A 22,896-nucleotide genomic window follows, 5' to 3' on the forward strand; every position below is an offset into this window, starting at 1 on the left:
TAGTGGGAGCTTAGTTAGCAGCACATGCAGCCTCAGCAGGTTACATTTTGCCAACCTCCAGGTGTTTTCAGTTTTGGTGCTAGGACCAACCAAGTGTGGACTGATTGGAACCAATAATTGAATATAAAGTATCTTCTGATTACTATTTCTTCTTCCAGTTAATTCATTTTTGGAAAATATTTACTGTGTATATCCTGTTCCAAGCTTGGTGATGAATTACTACTAACTCTCATCAAAAAATGAGAGTTCAGGGCTGGGATTGTGGTTCAGCAGTAGAACACTTACCTAGCACATGAGAGACCCTGGGTTCAATCCTCAGCACCACATATAAATAATAAAATAAAGGTACTGTGTCCAACTACAACGAAAAAAATAAATATTAAAAAAATGAGAGTTCACTCTCTAATAAGGTCAGCCAGCCTCAAATACTGTGTACCAAGCATCACACTAGATGCTATAGACAGAGAATTAAACACATATACTATGCTACTGTTCTTAAAATGTTTAGTGAGAAGGTAGGAAAAATGGAGATAGCTCATGTGTATAAATAATACAGCAAATATATTGAGAAACTTTTTTCCTCAAACAGATTGGGTTTTGGGTTTTGAATCTCAAAGCAGCTTAATCTAAGTATTGGTTTCTTAAGATAAAATGAGTATAACACCACCTAGCTAATAGGGTGGTCGTGAGAATTAAAAACATGTGAAGCTCCCCAGCCCCAGCCGGATCGCCTCATCCTTTCTGAAGCTCCAAGTGTGTGGAGGAAAAGCAGCGGACCACTTTGCCAAGGAGCAGGAAGAACAAAGAAATCAAAAAAGAGATGCTTGGCTGCTCAGAGCCGCGGGCGCTTTGCTCCCATCTGCTTCCTCTTTCGCTTTGCTCCGGGCGGAGAAGCTGAATGTGTAATCAGCAGTGGATTGTAAGTACCCGAGGCAAAGAAAGCTCAGTGCGCCCCGCCTTTTTTTTTTTCTTTTTTTTGAACATTTTTTATACAGGGAGAGTTTGTGGATTGGGATTGTTGGCGGGGCTGTGGTTTCTGTGCCGAAAATCCACTCCGTGGGAGCCGCCATTTGCTTTCTGCTTGCTGTCTTGATGGCTCTGTATACACTGTCCGGCAGCCGCACCTAGAGGTTGGAGCTGGGCTGCGTGCCGAGCCCTGTCCTCCGAAGGCTGGACTGCAGCCTCGAGCGTCTCGGTGGCCTGTTCGCCGCTGCACCTTCGGGCAGAGCCTGCTCTGGGGTCGTTCTGCACCCCGCTGCCAGGGGACCCGTGCTCCGGAGGAGGGGGACGGAGAGCCGCGGCAGCAGCCGCAGCCGCTTGGGCCCCTGGGGCCAGGCACCGGGCTGAAGAGCTGCGGAGGCCAGGGCGGCTCTGCTACGGTCGCAGACAAGTGCGGCGCTCGTGAGCGCAGCCCAGAGACGGAGGCGACGGCGGCAGGGTTTCATTTCTAGAAATCTGGACTGGAAACAGAAGCAGCAGTTTGTATAATCCCAAGAACTTGCTTATACCAGGAAGCTGTAAGGGCAACATGAATATCACTGAGGAGATATAACATGGTGGCAGGCGCAGAGAGATCAAGTCTCTGACATCTTCAACTGCGCGGGCATAGGGAGCCGTAAACTGTCTAAATGCTGTTTGCTCAGGATCACTAGGCAATGCTGAGCTGACGTGGATCTGGGGTGTACAGGCTGGGCCCCTCAGAACACACACACAGAGCCCGAATCGGAGGCAATTAAGCTCCGGTTCGCCTGCTTCGTGTGACTCAGCACTAACTAGCCCGCTGAAATAATTAGCCGGCCCTTAGGAACTTACAGAGGTAAAAGCCAACCGAGCCTTCATAGGCAGTGGCCACAGGACTGAAACGGGGATTGGGAGAGACAGTCAGGACCCACCCGTTGCATTGGTCACCCGGCAAAGGGAACAAACGGTCACCATTTGCAAGGGATACCACCATGGCAGAGAAATGGCATCACGGGCGGAGGAGATAACTGCATTGAAACCAGCGCGACAGGTGTGTAATCCCCTAGTCATCTCTCTCCACACAGCAGGGAAAACTTAAGGGCCACTCCCAGGTCTCCTGTGAACGCAATAACCAGACCGAGGGAATCAGGAGTGGCGCGGGACTCGCGGCGCGGAACTCCCGGCTACCGCTCCCACCAGTGCTGACAACTGAGGTCTCTTGCACCAGCTACCGGGGGCATGGCTACAGGAGGGCAAGCAAATTCGCTGGGGGATCTCAGCCCCAAGCTCTACAAACTTAGGGTCTGAGGGAGGCAAACAGGGAGAGTGAGCCCAGGTGTTCATGAAAACAGGGCTCCCAGGAGCAGCAGACCTGGCGTGTAGCCAGTATTGTGGTGAGCGCCACAGGTGAGCACGGCCTGGCTTGAGGAAACACAAGACAAGGCCATAGACACTCAGGATTGGAGACCCGCCCAGTCTAGGAGAAAGAGCTGCTGCACAGTGAATGGTTCCCACCTATTGAGAGGAGAAGCTTGGCTCGTGAGCACAGCTCCACCTACTGGAAGAGAAGTTAATAGAACTCTAGGACTGCATTTATTATTATTATTATTATTATCATTTTTTTTTCTTTTCTTTTTCTTTTTTTTTTCTTCTTTTTCTTTCATTTTCAATATTTATTTGTTGTTGTTCTTTAACTTTTTTTCAATGTTTCTATTTTTTTTAATTTTTTAAATTTTATTATTATTATTTTTTTAATTTTAATTTTCATTTTTTTATTATCGCTATTATTTTTGTTAAAATTTTTTTTTAGTCTTTCTTTATTATCTAATCTTTGTTATTCTTGTTTCTTTTGTCTTTTCATTTCTTTTCAATTTTCTTATTCCCCCTTCCTTGAATTCTACCTGCCTACTCTCATTCTCTTTAGTGACTTCTTCCCTTCCCTTCTAATATCTTTCCTCTCAAGCATCAAATAAATCTATAAGAGTAAACAGTAACTCAGCAGTCAAACAGAACAAGAAGTAACATGAGCAGCATAAAAAAGCAAGGAAGAAAAGGAGTACAAACAATGAAGGACAGCCTAAATATTCAGGAGGACCTAGAGTCAGCAGAAAAATGGTCATATAAAGAACTCAAGGAATACCTTAGACAGATGGAATGGAACCTTAAAGAAGATACGAGACAGCAAATCCAAACAGTGAAAGAACACTTTGAAAATGAATTACATAGACAGATAAAAGAAGAAGTTAAGCATCTTTATCAGGAGATTGAGATTATAAAAAAAACCAAACAATAATTCTAGAAATGAAGGAAACGATAAACCAAATTAAAAACTCAATTGAGAGTATCACTAACAGAGTGGAGCAAGTAGAAGCCAGAACATCAGATAATGAAGACAAAATATATCATCTTGAAAAGAGCCTAGCCAACTCAGAAAGGCTGGTTAAAAACCACGAGAAAAACATCCAAGAGATATGGGATAACATAAAGAAACCAAACCTACGAGTCATCGGGATTTAAGAAGGTACAGAGATTCAAACCAAGGGAATGAGTAACCTGCTGAAAGAAATAATTACAGAAAACTTTCCAGAAATAAAAAAGGAAATGGATATACAAATTGTAGATGCATACAGGACACCGAGCACACAAAATCACAGTAGACCAACGCCAAGACACATTGTTATGAAGATATCCAATATACAGAACAAAGAGAAAATACTAAAAGCTACAAGAGAAAGGAGGCAGATTACATTCAGGGGTAAACCAATAAGGTTAACAACGGATTTTTCATCACAGACGCTGAAAGCGAGAAGATCCTGGAACAACGTATTTCAAACACTGAAAGACAATGGATGCCAACCAAGAATTCTGTATCCAGCAAAATTAAGCTTCAGGTACGATAACGAAATAAAAATCTTTCATGATAAACAAAAGCTAAAAGAATTTGCAGCCAGAAAACCAGCATTGCAAAGCATCTTGAGCAAAACACTACACGAGGAAGAAATGAAAAACAATAACCAAAACCATCAGTGGGAAGTGCCTCTATAAAGACAGAGGGCGGGGGGAAAGCTAACCATGGAGAAACAAACTAAATTAAAAAAAAAAAAGAAGATAAATAATCAAACATGGCTGGAAGTACAAACCATATATCAATAGTAACTCTAAACATTAATGGCTTAAACTCTCCAATAAAGCGACATAGGCTGGTAACATGGATTAAAAAAACAAATCCAACAATATGCTGCCTCCAGGAGACACATCTGATTGGAAAAGACATACACAGGCTGAAGGTGAAAGGTTGGGAAAAAATATACCACGCACATGGTCCTCGTAAGCAAGCAGGGGTGGCCATCCTCATATCGAATAAAATTGACTTCAAGACTAAATTAATCAAAAGGGATAAGGAAGGACATTATATACTGTTAAAAGGAACCATTCACCAACAAGACATAACAATTATCAATATTTATGCACCAAATAATGGTGCTGCGACGTTCATAAAACAAATTCTCCTCAAGTTCAAGAATCAAATAGACCACAACACAATAATTATGGGTGACTTCAACACACCTCTCTCACAATTGGACAGATCCTCCAAACAAAAGCTGAATAAAGAAACTATAGAACTCAATATCACAATCAATAACCTAGACTTAACTGACATATATAGAATATATCAACCATCATCAAGTGGATATACTTTTTTCTCAGCAGCACATGGATCCTCCTCAAAAATAGACCATATATTATGCCATAGGGCAACCCTCAGTAAATATACAGGGGTGGAGATAAAACCATGCATTTTATCTGATCATAATGGAATGAAACTGGAAATCAATGATAAAAGAAGGAAGGAAAAATCCTACATCACATGGAAAATGAACAATATGTTACTGAATGATCAATGGGTTACAGAAGACATAAAGGAGGAAATCAAAAAATTCTTAGAGATAAATGAAAATACAGACACAACATATTGCAATCTATGGGACACAATGAAAGCAGTTTTAAGAGGGAAATTCATTGCTTGGAGGTCATTCCTCAAATAAAGGAAAAACCAACAAATAAATGAGCTCACACTTCATGTCAAAGCCCTAGAAAAGGAAGAGCAAAACAACAGCAAATGTAGCAGAAGGCAAGAAATAATTAAAATCAGAGCGGAAATCAACGAAATTGAAACAAAAGAAACTATTGAAAAAATTAACAAAACTAAAAGTTGGTTCTTTGAAAAAATAAATAAGATCGACAGACCCTTAGCCATGCTAACGAAGAGAAGAAGAGAGAGAACTCAAATCACTAACATACGGGATGAAAACGGCAATATCACAACAGACACTACAGAAATACAGAAGACAATTAGAAATTATTTTGAAAACCTATATTCCAATAAAATAGAAGATAGTGAAGACATCGATAAATTCCTTAAGTCATATGATTTGCCCAGACTGAGTCAGGAGGATACTCACAACTTAAACAGACCAATAACAATAGATGAAATAGAAGAAGCAATCAAAAGACTTCCAACCAAGAAAAGCCCAGGACCGGATGGGTATACAGCGGAGTTTTACAAAACCTTTAAGGAAGAATTAATACCAATACTTTTCAAGTTATTTCAGGAAATAGAAAAAGAAGGAGCTCTGCCAAATTCATTCTATGAGGCCAACATCACCCTGATTCCGAAACCAGACAAAGACACCTCAAAGAAAGAAAACTACAGACCAATATCTCTGATGAACCTAGATGCAAAAATCCTCAATAAAATTCTGGCGAATCGGATACAAAGGCACATCAAAAAAATTGTGCACCATGATCAAGTAGGATTCATCCCTGGGATGCAAGGATGGTTCAATATACGGAAATCAATAAATGTTATTCACCACATCAATAGACTTAAAAATAAGAACCATATGATCATCTCAATAGACGCAGAAAAAGCATTCGACAAAGTACAGCATCCCTTTATGTTCAAAACATTAGAAAAACTAGGGATAACAGGAACTTACCTCGACATTGTAAAAGCTATCTATGCTAAGCCCCAGGCTAGCATCATTCTCAATGGAGAAAAATTGAAGACATTCCCCCTAAAATCTGGAACAAGACAGGGATGCCCTCTATCACCACTTCTATTCAATATAGTTCTCGAAACACTGGCCAGAGCAATTAGACGAAAGAAATTAAAGGCATAAAAATAGGAAAGGAAGAACTTAAATTATCACTATTTGCAGATGACATGATTCTATACCTAGAAGACCCAAAAGGGTCTACAAAAAAACTACTAGAACTAATAAATGAATTCAGCAAAGTGGCAGGATATAAAATCAACACGCATAAATCAAAGGCATTTCTGTATATCAGCGACAAAACTTCTGAAACGGAAATGAGGAAAAACACTCCATTCACAATATCCTCAAAAAAAAATAAAATACTTGGGAATCAACCTAACAAAAGAGGTGAAAGATTTATATAATGAAAACTACAAAACCCTAAAAAGAGAAGTAGAAGAAGATCTTAGAAGATGGAAAAATATACCCTGTTCATGGATAGGCAGAACTAACATCATCAAAATGGCGATATTACCAAAAGTTCTCTATAGGTTTAATGCAATGCCAATCAAAATCCCAATGGCATTTCTTGTAGAAATGGATAAAGCAATCATGAAATTCATATGGAAAAATAAAAGACCCAGAATAGCAAAAGCAATTCTAAGCAGGAAGTGCGAATCAGGCGGTATAGCGATACCAGACTTAAAACTATATTACAGAGCAATAGTAACAAAAACAGCATGGTACTGGTACCAGAACAGGAGGGTGGACCAATGGTACAGAATAGAGGACACAGAGACTAATCCACAAAGCTACAGCTATCTTATATTTGATAAAGGAGCTAAAAGCATGCAATGGAGGGAGGATAGCATCTTCAACAAATGGTGCTGGGAAAACTGGAAATCCATATGCAACAAAATGAAACTGAATCCCCTCCTCTCGCCATGCACAAAAGTTAACTCAAAGTGGATCAAGGAGCTAGATATCAAATCAGAGACTCTGCGTCTGATAGAAGAAAAAGTTGGCTCCGATCTACATATTGTAGGGTCGGGCTCCAAATTCCTTAATAGGACACCCATAGCACAAAAGTTGATAACAAAAATCAACAAATGGGACTTACTTAAACTGAAAAGTTTTCTCTCAGCAAGAGAAACAATAAAAGAGGTAAATAGGGAGCCTACATCTTGGGAACAAATTTTTACTCCTCACACTTCAGATAGAGCCCTAATATCCAGAGTATACAAAGAACTCAAAAAATTAGACAATAAGAGAACAAACAACCCAATCAACAAATGGGCCAAGGACCTGAACAGACACTTCTCAGAGGAGGACTTACAATCAATCAACAAGTACATGAAAAAATGCTCACCATCTCTAGCAGTCGGAGAAATGCAAATCAAAACCACCCTAAGATACCATCTCACTCCAGTAAGATTGGCAGCCATTATGAAGTCAAACAACAACAAATGCTGGAGAGGATTTGGGGAACAGGGTACTCTTGTACATTGCTGGTGGGACTGCAAACTGGTGTGGCCAATCTGGAAAGCAGTATGGAGATTCCTGGGAAAGCTGGGAATGGAACCACCATTTGACCCAGCTATTGCCCTTCTTGGACTTTTCCCTGAAGACCTTAAAAGAGCGTACTACAGGGATACTGCTACAACGATGTTCATAGCAGCACAATTCACAATTGCTAGGCTGTGGAACCAACCCAGATGCCCTTCAATAGATGAATGGATAAAAAAAATGTGGCATTTATACACCATGGAGTATTATGCAGCAAAATGACAAAATCATAGAATTTGCAGGGAAATGGATGGCACTAGAGCAGATTATGCTTAGTGAAGCTAGCCAATCCCTAAAAAACAAATACCAAATGTCTTCTTTGATATAATGAGAGCAACTAAGAACAGAGCAGGGAGGAAGAGCAGGAAGAAAAGATTAACATTAAACAGATACATGAGGTGGGATGGAAAGGGAGAGAAAAGGGAAATTGCATGGTAATGGAGGGAGACCCTCATTGTTATACAAAATTACATATAAGAGGTTGTGAGGGGAATGGGAAAATAAACAAGGAGAGATATGAATTACAGTGGATGGGGTAGAGAGAGAAGATGGGCGGGGAGGGAGGGGGGATGGTAGAGGATAGGAAAGGTAGCAGAATACAACAGTTACTAATAGGGCATTATGTAAAAATGTGGATGTGTAACCGATGTGATTCTGCAATCTGTATTTGGGGTATAATTGGGAGTTCATAACCAACTTGAATCTAATGTATGAAATATGATATGTCAAGAGCTTTATAATGTTTTGAACAACCAATAAAAAAAATTAAAAAAAAAAAAAACATGTGAAGCTGGGTGCAGTAGCGCACACATGTAATCCCTGCGGTTCAGGAGATTAAAACAGGAGGATCACAAGTTCAAAGTCAGCCTCAGCAAAAGCGAAGTATTAAATACAACATAGGGCTAGGGATGTAGCTTAGTGGTCTAGTGCCTCTGAGTTCAATCCCTGGTACCCAAACAAATAAATATGTAAGGGTCCTTGGTAACTTGCTTGACTCATAAGCACTTGCTGAGTTAACAGCATCTATGTACATGATATGAAAGTAACAGAGGAGGGAATGATTAATTTGTGATGCACGAGAAGACTACAAGGAAAAATTTATGAGAGAGAGGACATCTGGATTGCATTTAAGACCAAATAGAAGTTGGATTAGTGGGGAAGGCATTCCTAGGAAAGATAAACAAAATGGTAGTGGAGAGTGTTAACAGTGAAGTATGTTTAGGGAAGGCTAAATAGCTTTGTTGTAGTTTGGGAACAAGGAAAGAGGTGACTAGACAGATCCTGGGCAAAATTATAGGAGGGTCTTGTATACCTAGTGAGGGAATTGCACCTTAGTTACCCTTTAGTTCAGGGTAATAGTAGAGAAAGCTATTTTTAAACAACATTCTCCCTCCCACATCCACATTAATATAATTTAGGCATATCAAAATTAGGGAGGGAATATAGAAAGTATGTTTTGCTTAAAGCAAATCCATAACTTAAAGTTCTGGGAAGTTGTACTTTTTTTTTCCTCTCTCTTATATTAGAAATTGAACCCAGAGGCACTGTACTACTTTTTTACTGCTTTACTTTCCCCTGAGCTACATCCCCAGCCTTTTTTGGTTTGGTTTGGTTTTTAATTTGAGACATGGTCTTGCTAAGTTGCCTAAGGTCTCACCAAATTTTTGAGGCTAGGTTTGAACTTGTATCCTCCTGCCATAATTTCCAAGTTGCTGAGAATTTTGATATACACCTATGTAACTCTAATTGCGTAGCACTGTTTTAGGTAATGGGAAGCACTCCAAAACATAAAAGGAAAACACTCCAAAACACAGGCATAGGCAGTGACTTTCTCTGTAGGACTCCTAAAGCTCAGGAATTAATAAATGGGATGGCATCAAACTACAAAGCTATACAGGAAAGGAGGAAGCAGCATGAAGAAAAAACCTACAGAATGGGAGAAAATCTTTGCCAGGTATTCTTCCAACAGAGGATTAATATCCAGAATATATAAAGAACTCCAAAAACTCAACACCAAAAAAAACAAAAACAAAAAACCCACAATGTTCTGTTCAATAAATGGAAAAGTAACCTAAGTAGACATTTCTTAAAAGAAGTATAGATGGTTGACAATTATATGAAAAAAATAGTCAACATCTTTACTCATTAGGGAAATGCACTGAGATTCCTTCTCACTCTAGTCAGAAGTCATCAAGGATACAATAAAAATAAATGCTGAAAAGGAAAGGGCAACACTTATACAACACTGGGCCAGGTATTGTGGTACACGCCTATAATCCCAGTGATTTGAAGCAGAAAGAGCCCAAGTTCCAAACCTCTGCAATTTAGCAAGACACTGTCTCAAAAAATAAATGAACTGTGATTATAGCTTGGTGGTAAAGTGCCCTGGATTAGTGTGGCATTTGGGAGAAAAGAGTAAAGAAATAAGTCTCTGGATAAAAAGAAATTTAATATATAATGAAAAGAACAATCCATATGAATTAAAGGACTGAATTGGGAATCAACCACAAAATTATTCATGTATCTTAGCACAGGTTTTCTTAAACTTGGCCAAAAGAAGTAAAAGCCATAAAGGAAAAATTTATTAATTTGACTTTGCCAATACCAAAAAAAAAAAAAAACAACAACTTCTGTTAAAAAGCACAAGCTGTGGGCTGGATTTAAAATATTTAAAATGCATTCAACATGAAAAAACAAGCTAAGGATTAATATTTTCATTATTTTTAAAAGGGGGAGGGGACTAAAAGCAGTAAAAAATAAAAACAATCCAGTAGGAAAGTGGGCAACAGATAAGAAGTGAGTTCACAAAGTGGACATATAAAAGAATACTACTTTTCAGTTATGAAATTGGTTTGAAGATAGCACATGTTTGTGAGGATACTTATTTCTCCACATCTTCACCAATACTAGATATACCTCTCAGAACCCTACTTGTCAGCTTCAAAAATTGTACAGATATTTTCCCAGTCTGACTTCTCAGGAAGATAATTTGAAATTATCTGAGATAATTTCGTAAGATATCAAAGTGACCCAGAAGCATGATATAACTATCCAGATTGCTTCTCCAATCTTGACTCTTTGTATTAATTAGAATTACTTGGGAGCTCTAAAATTTATAGATAATCTTATAGATGACCTTGGCCCCTCCCCTACTTGACTAAATCAGAATTTCTAGTGGGTTAGTGGCTGGGCAGTAGAATTTTCTCAAACTCCTTAGGTGATTCTGCTATATAGGCAGGGTTGAAGACCATCTAGAGTCAGATCGCCTAGATTTGAATCTTAAATCTATCATTTATTAGCTCTTGGCCCTGGGTCTTCACCTAGAGATGATGAAAATTGTGTCTAGGTATTAAAAGATGTGTGGAAGAAAGTTTGATAATTTATTTGAAGCATTTATATTGGTGACTGCCATATAGTAAGTATTAGCTGTTTCTGCTATTATTACGATTGCTCACACCACAAAGTCTAGTAAGAAAATGGATTAGTCTAGTTCTTAAATTGGTGCTTTTCACTCATTCCATAAGTAGCAAAGTTGTACTATTTGAGATGATCTGAAGTAATTATCATAGACATGCTGTGACACTTTTTCCTTATCCATAAAGTATGTGTTACTCTGAATTTACTTTGCTAATTTATTTTTTCTTGTCTTCCTCTGCCCTACTAGAATGTAAACATCATGAGGGGCCTTGCCTCTTTTTCATTACTATAACCCAGTTGATGCCAAAGTCATAGATGTCATTTAGAAAGATTTATTAAACATGTAAATGAAAAATCTTTTAATATTCTCGTCAGTATCTTCTGATGGCACATATGATTGTAAATCATTGCTTTCAAACTAAAAGTTGAAAGTGATAGTTACTGGCTTAAAATGTGTATTTGTTTTATAAATCTAGTTCTAACTTAATGTGGAGCAATCAAGCAAATTTGACACTAACTTTGCACCTAAACATTATGTCTAAAATTATGAATTTGTGTTTGTCATTGAAGGTTTAACTATGACAGTAATGCATTAAATAACTCTGATAGGCAGGCCTGGTGGTACATGCCTGAAATCCCAGTGACTTGGGAGACTGAGGCAGAAGGATTGCAAGTTTGAGTCCATTCTTGGCAACTTAGTGAGACCCTGTCTCAAAAAATAAAAAGGACTGTGGATGTAACTCAGTGCTAAAGCACCCCTGGGTTCAATCTCCAGTACCAAAAATACTGAAACAAAACCCAAAACAACAACAACAAGAAACAAAAAACTCAGTTTTTCAGAACAAACATCAAAATATAGTAGAATTTCAGTACATTGTTTTTGCCTTTAAAGGTGTTCATTGGTTGGGGGAAACAAAAAATAGAAAACAGTGATTTTCTAAGTAATATTTAATTGTGATTTTAAGAATCTGACTTGTTTTGTGATATATTTTGACTTTTATTTTGGTAACTTACCTTTATTCTAGTTCTGTTTTTACTCCTAGCTTGCTAAGTTACTCTGGACAAATAATATCCTTTCTTTTGGCCTCAGTAAAATTTTAGGTTAGATTAGGTAGTTCCCCTATTTTATTCTTTTTTTTTTTTTTAATGAGGTGCTGGGGCTGAGGTTGTGGCTCAGTGGTAGAGTGCTTGCCTAGCATGCATGTGGCACTGGGTTCGATCCTCAGCACCACATAAAAGTAAAATAAAGATATTGTATCCACCTAAAAAACTAAAAAATAAATAAAAATGTGGTGCTGAGGATTGAACCCAGCGCCTCATACATGCTAGGCAAGCGCTTTACCACGAGCTGCAACCCCAGACCTCCTATTTTATTTATTTATTTATTTTTTAATATTTATTCTCTAATTTTAGGTGGACACAACATCTTTATTTTATATTTATGTGGTGCTGAGGATCGAACCCAGTGCCTCATGCATGCTAGGCGAGTGCTCTACCACTTAGCCACACTCAGCCCCTCCTATTTTATTCTTAAAGTTAAAAATATCAGTGACATTTTTTAACTTTAAGTGACATTTTTAACATCTAGTTCACTTGAAGAAGATGATCCCCAGTTGTTTTAGGTTTCTTTAAATCTCTAAAACTGTACCTCTCTCATGGTATTTCTTCCTCAATACATTTTTATTTAACCTGTAGCACAAGCTTGTACTGCTATCATCTCTCTTAGGTGAATTTTTGGTAGATTTCATGACTGATTTCAGGGTCATACATGATTTAAGTGTCATGTTTGCGTAATATCCTGAGCCAAGATATAAACTGATTCACACAGTCTGTATCTAAGGGATTCTCTATCCAGAGTAAGAAAAAGATATATATCCAAGGAATATGAATGAAACTCATAGATAATAGCAGAGCTTAGAGGGTCATTGCCTAAAGTGCTTACACTGTATTTCAGTAAAGAAGAGTTAAGGTTTAAAGAGGAATTTAGGTGGAAAAGCCGTATTTGAAGTTGAGACAACCACAGTGTATTCTAAAAAAGCAGTGAATCATTTATTTTACTTAAAAGTAGAAAGTTTACTGCTGATTTTTTGGTTTCTTTGAATTCTAATGGCAGTTTATTTAATATAGTTATCATTGGTATCTAGGCAAATTTTCTGTCCCATCTGTATCTTACTGCTTTCTGTTTTTCTCCTAGGCAGCGATCATTAGTAGAGTTCAGTGTAGGATTGTGGCTTTGGATCTGCGAAGTCACGGTGAGTGAAGTTCTTAATTGATTTCAATGACACAGTTACCAAGCCTCTTTGAAAAAACTTAATGTGGCCATAAAATAACCCGGTGTATTCCTTGTGGACATATGGGGAATAGTCCTACCTTCCAGCTAGGCTTTTGTAATTATCTTCTTTAGAGTGGCTAACCATAAAGATTTGTCTGTAAGTTAAAGAATTGTTGCTAAATTCATCATATAAAATCCCCATTTTATTGTCAAATTCAAGAAATTTTTTTTAAAAATTTTAAGTTATAGACACAATACCTTTATTTGGTTTGTTTATTTTTTTAATGTGGTGCTGAGCATTGAACCCTGCCTCATGTATGCTAGTCAAGCATTCTACTACTGAGCTACAACCCCAGCCTAAGATATTTTAAAAAGGAATATTGTTGCTTTTATAATTTCATCCTTGGGAACTTTTAAAATATTTTCTTTTTAGGTGAAACAAAAGTCAAGAATTCTGAAGACTTGTCAGCAGAAACAATGGCTAAGTAAGTAACTGAATATTGCTTGTTTATTATGATTATAAATAATAATGTCACGTTATCATTTTGCTGATGAGATTGCTGGATGATAATTTACACTGAGAAAATTTTACTTCTCTTCTCCCCTGTTTTTGGTTTATATTTACTACATAATTGTGAAAGAAACTTCCATCTTTCTTAGTATATCCAATGTGATGGTCATCATGTAAAACACTTGGAATTTGTTCAAGGTTAGTTTGTGTTAGCTTTTGAAAAGTTTTCTTCTGCTGATGGAGTTGCATAGAATCTGGATATCTATGTGGGACAGATTGGAAAAATAGTTGAATGCAAGAGGTGTTGAGTATGTTAAGGTCTACATTATTTGTCTGGTTTCATAGATGAGAGCAGGGTATTAAAGAATAACTGAAGATACTCTGGGCCTCAATGAATGAACAATGAATGTAGTATTTACAGTGGCTCTCAAATGTGCTCACTCATCAGAATCATCAGAGAAGTTATTAAAAATACAGATGAGGAGCCGGGTGCAGTGGCGCAGGCCTCTAATCCCAGTGGGTTGGGAGGCTGAGATGGGAGGAACAAGAATTCAAAGCCAGCCCCAGTAATTTAGCGAGGCTGGTAAATATGTCCTGAGTTCTATCATTTATAAAATAGTAATAAAGACCTTTCAGACAGAGCTATTAAACAATTATATTAGAGAGTATTATAAGAAAGTTCTTAGCACATAGTAGGCACCTGTCTCAGCCATTTTCTGTTGCTGAATACCACAGATGAGAAATTTATAAAGAATAGAAGTTTATTTAGCTCATAGTTTTAGAGGCTGGGAAGTCCAAGAGTATGGTGCTAGCACCTCATGAAGGCCTTCTTGCAAAATAACTTGTGGAGGGCATCACTTGGTGATGCAAGGGAGCTAGAGAGATTTTTCACAGTACCACTCCTGTGATAACCCAGTATCCAGAATTCTCTATCCACTTTGAAAAGTCCTACCTCTAAACAGTTTAGCTATTAACATGAATTTGAGGGAGACATTCAAACCATAGCCATTCTAAATAAATATTAGTTCTTTTTTCTTCCCTTCATATCATTTTGTCTTCCAGTGAGTTTTGTGTATGGTATAGAAGCAGCCTGATATCAAAGAAGCTTGGACTTTCTCAACTTCATTATCTCCTTTGATGGTTGCCTAAACTACTTTGTAGGAAATTGCATAATAATTTACATTTGTATAGCAGTGTACTCTTTCAGAGTAGTTTATATTTACTTTGCAGTCAATTAACTTTGCAATAAACATTATTCTTAACCTTCACTTTATAAATGTTGAAATTCACTGTTGGAGAAGTTAATAAACTAATCCAGGATCACACAATAAAACATAAATTGAGGCTGGCATTCATCTTGTAAATCCAAATTTTATTACATTATAGTTGAGAAAACTGAGGCATAGAATAGTTAAATTATTTGTCCAGAGCTTTAAGCTTAGGTTCAAAACAAAGGCATTATATTTATGTAATTGCGCTAAGTGTATGGAACAGTAAAAGTGTGACGTAAAAAAGAAAAATTAGAAAATTTGGGTTCTTAGTCTTTAACTTGGTATTTATTAGGAGAGCTACATATGTGGCTAGCTGCAGAGATACTAGAGGGCATGATTACAGAGATGTGTTGTAAGATGGCCCTATAAACCTTTGCCATCCCCCAGAACTACTATTTACAGATCAAAGGAAGGATCTGGGAAAGAAAACTAGTTTAATAGTATTGTTAGAGAGTATTACCAGCATTTTCCCCCCATCTCTGCAGGGATGTTGGCAATGTGGTTGAAGCCATGTACGGGGACCTCCCTCCTCCAATTATGCTAATTGGACATAGCATGGGCGGTGCTATTGCAGTGCACACAGCATCCGCTAACCTGGTACCAAGCCTCCTGGGTCTGTGCATGATTGATGTTGTGGAAGGTAAGACCAAATCAGAATCGTTGACTTATAGGAGATATTTCTGATAAATTATTATCTTGTTTTAATTTATTATCAGTTTCATTCATCTTGACATGTCCCACTTGGTCTCTTTTTAAAATTGTATAATCATTTTTCCATATGATTAGAAATTCTTCATTAATATCCTTTTATGGCTAAATCATACTTTAATTGTATGTCATATCCCATAATTTTATTTAACCATTTAAAAAGAAGCTGCCATATCTTTTATGATCCAGACTGAAAAGTCACACTATTGCTTATACACCCTATTCATTGTAGGGGCACTACACAAGGGAGTGATTAACAGTAGGGCTATATTGGAAGCTGGCTATCACATTAGTCTTTGGATTTTCTGAAACTGTATCTTTGTTTTCCCAAGCATTATTGAATTCTGCTGGCACCTGGGGTAGATGTAGAGAGTTGACTCAGTAAGTGTAAATGCTCAGAATAAGTTAAAGGCTGTGGTTACTATTTCTTATATTTTTGTTTAACATCCAGGTACAGCCATGGATGCACTTAATAGCATGCAAAATTTCTTACGTGGTCGTCCTAAAACCTTCAAGTCTTTGGAGACTGCTATTGAATGGAGGTAATTCACAAATATAAGTTGTCTCAATTTTAACTTTTAAATTGAAGCTTTTCTTTTTTGTCAGCATAAACACTAAGATTAAAGGAAAAAAAGTAATTTTCCAAAGCTTTATTATAATACTATGTGAGAAATTAAATTATTTAAAGAGCAGAATTTAAAAAAAAAACAACTTTAAATGTTTCAGAATTGGCTAAGTCATTTAAAAACCTATCCTTTTCCAATAAATTGTGATATTTCCTAAGGTCTTAGTGATTGTAGATCATCTGCTTTATAGCCACTTCTGCCTCTAAGGTGAGAACTTGGACTAGATGTACTCTAAGTCCTCTTCTATCTCTGATACTCCATGGTTCTAGATTCACATTCTGTGTTTCAGGTAAAATGAAAATGATAGAGAAATAGAGGATGGGTGTAAGTTCCATTCTCAAGAATGTGTTTGAGTTTTAGGTGAATAGTTCTTATAAAAAATGCAGACAAAATTGGCTATGGCTTCTGCTTAAGAAAAGACTGTTCAGTAATAAATTCATTCCTTCAATCACTTTTATTAAATATATATCACTTTTTATATAAATATTTATATTTATTTTATGCTAAAGGATGAAGATTCAGAGATGACTGAAACATATCCTTCCCTCAAGGAGATAAGCCTTGGAATAGAATATCTTCCACATCCTAACTTCCTACCTAATTCTTCAAAATCTATCTATAGTTTCTTCTCCAGAACATTTTCTCTTAATTCTCCATATCATGAGATAACACTCTCAGCAAAATTGCTAAAGTCCTTTGAGTTTATTATTATATAGCACTATTTACTCTTAGTCTTCCAGTCTTCCTTTGAGAGATATGCTCATATATTGTTATTTTCATTATTGCCGGTCTCAGTGCCTTTCCCACATCATAAGGGTAGAAGCTGTTCTCTATTTCTTTTGTACTTTCACACAGCATATAGCATACTGCTGTTTGCCCTAGAAGACAGAACATGTCTATTAACTGAATCAGAGATATCAATTGGAAACTTAGACACAATGTATTATATGTATCCTAGAGAGTTTTCCTAGGACATAGGGTCTCATGCTAGAATATGACTTGCCAGAATGATGTTTGTATTTGCTTAGGTTGCTTCTACCATTCCTTGTTCAATATCATAACACAAGATTTAAGATCTCTCAGAAACACCAAAGAGAATGAGAATGAGAATGCAACTGCTGCCAGACATGTACCTCAGGTGCCCTGCCTGCTTCCTTAGTAATAACTAGTGAAAAAACTTATCTATAATTTATCCTTTTCCAAAATTTTTAAAATTTATTCAGCAGACATTTTCTCTAGTACATAAGATATGTACCTGTTCAAAGGCCTAAGGATAAATTGGAGTCAGTGTCTTGCATTAAAAACAAAAACAAGGGGCTAGGGTTGTGGCTCAATGGCAAAGCACTTGTCTAGCATATGTGAGGCACTGGGTTAAATTCTCAATACCACATATAAATAAATGAATAAAATAAAGGTCCATCAACATCTAAAAAATATTTTTAAAAAACAAAACCAAGTAAATACATAAATACAACACAATGAAGAAAGCATAGGAGTTATAGAAGGGCACCCATCCAGGGTTGTGATAGGCCCTATCTTGATTCTAGTGCAGCTACAGAATAGAGTAAGATTTCTGTTTGTTAAATGTTAAGGTGTTCTAGATTCTATGTGTCATTGATTTTTAGAACCTATTTTCTGTGTCCAAGAATCATAAAATATTATGAGGTATTTAATATTTTGTTTTGTACCCCACTGGATATCTGAATCAAGTTTATGACTCTTGGCCATTTTCTATTCCAGATTAAAGAAAAAAATTATTGAAATACGGGGTCAACAGTTACTGCTTTTGCTCCTTGGTCTTGCTAATGCGAAGCAGTAGGGTATAATCACTAAGAAGGGGCTTTGAGAAGTCAGACAGTGAGTTGCATCTTGGTTCCACTGCTCTGGCTCTGAGAAAAATAAAATAGGAAAAAGAGCAGGAAATGGGGTGATAATGGAAGTTGATTAGGAAGCTATTGTAGAAATGTAGGAGAGTAATAAACTAGGCAACAGAAGAAATACGATCGTTGCTGAAAGCTCAGTCCTTGTCCCTGATGCCAATCCAATAATGAGGACATGGTTTTGAGGAAAAGGAAAAAGATAGTTTATTGCTGTGCTAGCAAAGAAGAAACACAAGGGGTTCCCATCCCAAAGGCTATGATTCTGTCCATCATCAGGCTTTTATAGAGGTGAATCAGAGAAAATGAGATTAGGGAGGAGAGATCAGCAAGGAGAAGATCAGGGAGGAGAAGTTAGGGAAAAGATGACAGAAGATCAGAGAAAAGGTTAAGGAAAAGAATATCAGGGAGAAAAAGATTAGGAAAAAGGAAAAAAATGTAAGTTTCAAAGCCACAAGGGATATAGTCAAAGCATCAAATGAACCCCTGATACAGTGTGGTAAGATGTATATTTAGAAGGTTGAACTGACAAAATCCACCTATGGATTGAATATTGGGAGAAAGAAGATGGCCAGGAGGGAGCTCAAGGAAGAATTATAGCGATTGTTGGATGAACAGTACAGACAGAAGTCAATTGGGTAGAAATAGGGAAAGGGAATTGGTTTTGGATAAACTGAAATGCTTATTAGAAATCTAGGTGGAAATGTTAAGTAGGAAGTTGTATATACTAGTTAGAAGAGGTTGAGCTACAGACAAATTGGGGAATTGTCATCACTAAGATAACATTTAAAGCTGAAAAATCAAATGCAATCACCTAGGAATTTGATGTTGATAAAAGATCAAAGAGTTGATCTTGGGTATTCCCCCAATATTTAGAGGTTAGGAAGAAGATCCAACAAAGGAAACTGGAAAGTCACAGTTGGTGAGGCATAAAGTAATCAGGAGGGTAGAGCACATGTTTTTAAAAGGAGGGAGAGAGCAACTGAGTCAAATGCTGCTGAGAAATCAAGTAAGATGAGAACCAGGGAATGACCATTGAATTCAGCATGACAGTAGTAACCTTGACTCATATAAAGCTGGGTGTGGTGGCACATGCCTGTAATCCCAGCAACTTGGGAGGTTGGGGCAAAAGGATTGTAAATTTGAGTTCAGCCTCAGCAATTTGGTGAGACTCTGTCGCAAAAAAAAAAAAAAAGGGCTGAGGATATAGTTAAGTGATAACGGTGTCCAGAGTTCAATCCCCGGTACCAGAAGAAAAAAAAATCTAAATGGAAATATAACAGAAGTATTTGATATATGTATTTCAAATATATATTAATAGACATCAAGACAGTTTATCATTAGAAATGCTGGTGCGTATATTGGTTCAGTTGGTGGTTGAAAGATGAGGTAGTAGTTCTGATTGCTTTTGTTTATCATTAGGTAAGAAATAATATCATTATCTAGGAAGGGGCTTTTAAATCTGCATGATTTTGTGTGTGTGTGTGTGTTACTGGAAATCAAACCCAGGACCTCACACATGCTAGGCAAGCATTTTACCACTGAGCTACATCTCCCAGCCTCTAACTTACATGATTTTTTTAAAAATTTTTTTTAGTTGTAGATAGACACAATATATTTATTTATTTATTTATTTTTTATGTGTGCTGAGGATCGAACCCAGGGTCTCAATGCTCTACCACTGAGCTACAGCCCCAGCCCTTAAATGATTTTTTAAGCTAAAAAATTTGGAGATGTGTTTTTCTGGTGGCCTGCTTTAAGCAGTGTTTCTAGTTTCCCTGGGGATACACAATCATTTTGCTTTGCCCTTAGGTAAACAAGTAGTAAAAAGACTAATCTATTCAGATAGTCTAAGCTCTATAGCATGGCTGTGTCTTTGTTTTATGCTGTTGTCAAGAATACCAGACTAGACAGTTTATAAACAATGAAAGTTTATTTTTCTCATAGTTTTTGAGGCTAGAAACTCCCCAGATCACAGAGCTTGCATTTGAGGGCCTTATTGCATTCACTGTATGATAGCACAGGGCACCTCATAGTGAGGGAGTTCAAGAGGGAGCCAAACTCACTTTTTTAACAAACCCACCCAACATAAGGATATTAGTCCAATCATGAGGGCTGAGCTCTGTCTAATCATCTCTTAGAGGTCCCACCTTTCAGTTTGTAAGGAACTAGCCCCTGGTATACCAATCCTATTCTGTCCTGTTCCCACTTTGCTGTCCCTTGCTACTCCTTGTATTTGGTTTTCTAAAATCATCTTCCTGCTGACTTTCACATCATGGTATCTTTTTTCATGATATACTTTCTGCCTACAATGCTCTGATCAACTTTTATGTTCTGATTAGCTTCTTCTGTCCTGCACATGGACTTGGCACAAGTACCCCCTTGGTAAATATTTGTAGAACTATAATGACTTTACTTGATTTTTACGACCCAGTTTATAGTTAAGAGAGACAGAGGAGGAGGAATAGTGGTGATTTTCAATAGTGGTGAGCAATATGGGTAACTATAACTTTTTGTTAGATCCCACAGAATCTGCAGAATTACTCATTTGATTCTAGTAATGTGATGAAATCAATACTGAGTAACCTTCTCTCTCCTTTCTCACTTTTGTCTCCTAGTGTGAAGAGTGGCCAAATTCGAAATCTGGAGTCTGCTCGTGTCTCCATGGTTGGCCAAGTCAAACAGTAGGTCTTACTTTTTCCTTTTGGGCTGGTTAGAAGCTGAATTTTGGTGAGGGAGTTATAGATTGCTTTTTTTTTTATGTTATACTTACTCATCATACTGACATGCCTTCATTATTTTAGGTAATTTTACAGGTGAGCTTATTTGGGCAAGCCTTATGGATACTTTTTCTTTTTTTTTTTTTTTAAAGAAATCCCAAAGCCAGTTATTATTGTTTATGTAATACTGAATTACGTTAGCAAAACTCTAGGTATTGAAAAGTAAGGCATTCCAGAGAGTTCACATTAAACATTAAGTGTCCACTTTTGACTGACAGCTATGGTTTCATTCTCCTCATAAGCCAGACCTCAGTGTGAGGAAATTATAATATAAAATCTGTGCATAACCAGAGTGAAAGTCAGATTCTAAGGGTGAACTAAAATTATTTAACCCAATTGATCTTTTTTGATAGAGTTACTTGGATCCTGGGAATTGCTGCATAGCCACAAAATAAACTTTAGATGAATTGAGAGAATGTTATCCAACAGAATACATAGGAGTACAAGAGTTAGATGAAAATAATAATGGCATTATTGAGTGGTTACTATTTGCCTGGCACTGTGCAAAGTATTTTATATAAATTGTCTTTATTTTTAAAACCTTGTATTATGGAAAAAATCACAAACATGTTGGAATAATGCCATAAACCCCAATGTACTCACTGCCCATTTTTAAAAAGTTACTAACTTATGACCAGTTTTGTTTCATCTGTGTGCCCATTTATTTCCTTCACATGTAAATATTTTGAGGCAAATTCCAAATACAATTTCCTCTGTAACTGGCTTTTAAAACCTAATCTCAATGATATTATCAAACCCCCCTAAAAAATTTAATATCACCAAAATCTAATCTGAATCATATTTATGATTTGTTTCAAATAATTTTTTAAATTTTACTTTTTATTTATACAGCTTATGGGGTACAACATGATATTTCAATATTTGTATTTTTTTGGAATGCCTGATTCTAAATTAGCATATTTAGCACTTTAAACATTTATTTTTTTGGTGATAGATCATTCAAGGGCTCTCTTTTGAGCTACTGCATTATATACTATCTTGTTGTTAGCTTCAGTTCCTACTATGCATTTCATAATTTTTTTTAAAGTTAAGATTAGTGGGGCTGGGATTGTGGCTTAGAGGTAGTGTGCTCGCCTAGCATGCGTGAGGCACTGGGTTCGATCCTCAGCACCACATAAATATAAAGACATTTTTTTAAAAAGTTAAGATTAGAATCAAATAAAGTAAATACATAACCAGTTAGTTGATAACTTCTCTTAAGTATGTTTTAACCTACAGGTTTCTTTTTTTTTTTTTCTTGAAATTTATTTACTGAGGAAACATAGTTGTTTACCCCATAGAATTTTTTACATTAGGAATTTACTAAGCAAATCCTCAAGCTGTAAAAAAATACTGCTTTATAGGTGAGGAAATAGAAGTTCAGAGAGATAAATTCATTTCCCACGACTACACAACTAGTAGATAATAAAGCTAAGATTCAAACTCTTATGTATTTGACTTCAAGGCCTGTAGCATGGATTGGTATGCCTAAAAAGACATTTTCAGTAATAATATCAGACAGATACAATGCAGAGGCTTTAAAGAAGATAGGACACTGCCAGGTTCCATGCTGAAATTTTTTGCCCTAAACCTTCTTATCCACACACAGGCATTGGAAATTCAAAGCACATATTTCTTTGTTACACTATTTTTTTTAAATCACATCTGTACTACTATATTATAGATATGAAACTCAGCACTCGCAGTTCATTGAAAACCCTCACTTAACAAAATATTTATGAATATACACTTTACTAAAGGTTTGGGAGAATATAAAGAAGTTATCATTCTTAAAAATCTCCACTGACCCTTCAATTTATTCCAGCCTTTTTATTTTCCTTCTTCTCTCCTTTTCTCCCTTTTTTCAAG

At 36.8% G+C, this 22,896-nt stretch overlaps 1 protein-coding gene across 1 annotated transcript in view; it reads left to right on the forward strand.

The window, feature by feature from the left end:
- The window catches only part of Ppme1 (protein phosphatase methylesterase 1), a 69,741-nt gene that overhangs the window by 34,507 nt on the left and 12,338 nt on the right, over positions 1 to 22,896 (forward strand). The window contains exons 4-8 of the mRNA XM_046441954.2: positions 13,177 to 13,234; positions 13,688 to 13,739; positions 15,522 to 15,676; positions 16,196 to 16,286; positions 20,866 to 20,931. Of these exons, the coding sequence (XP_046297910.1) occupies positions 13,177 to 13,234; positions 13,688 to 13,739; positions 15,522 to 15,676; positions 16,196 to 16,286; positions 20,866 to 20,931 (422 nt within the window). The remainder of the gene's footprint in view (positions 1 to 13,176; positions 13,235 to 13,687; positions 13,740 to 15,521; positions 15,677 to 16,195; positions 16,287 to 20,865; positions 20,932 to 22,896) is intronic.

Source organism: Marmota monax, unplaced genomic scaffold, assembly GCF_021218885.2.
Source record: "Marmota monax isolate L192 unplaced genomic scaffold, Marmota_monax_Labrador192_F-V1.1 WCK01_AAM20220418_F8-fsc00068, whole genome shotgun sequence".
Taxonomy (NCBI): domain Eukaryota; kingdom Metazoa; phylum Chordata; class Mammalia; order Rodentia; family Sciuridae; genus Marmota; species Marmota monax.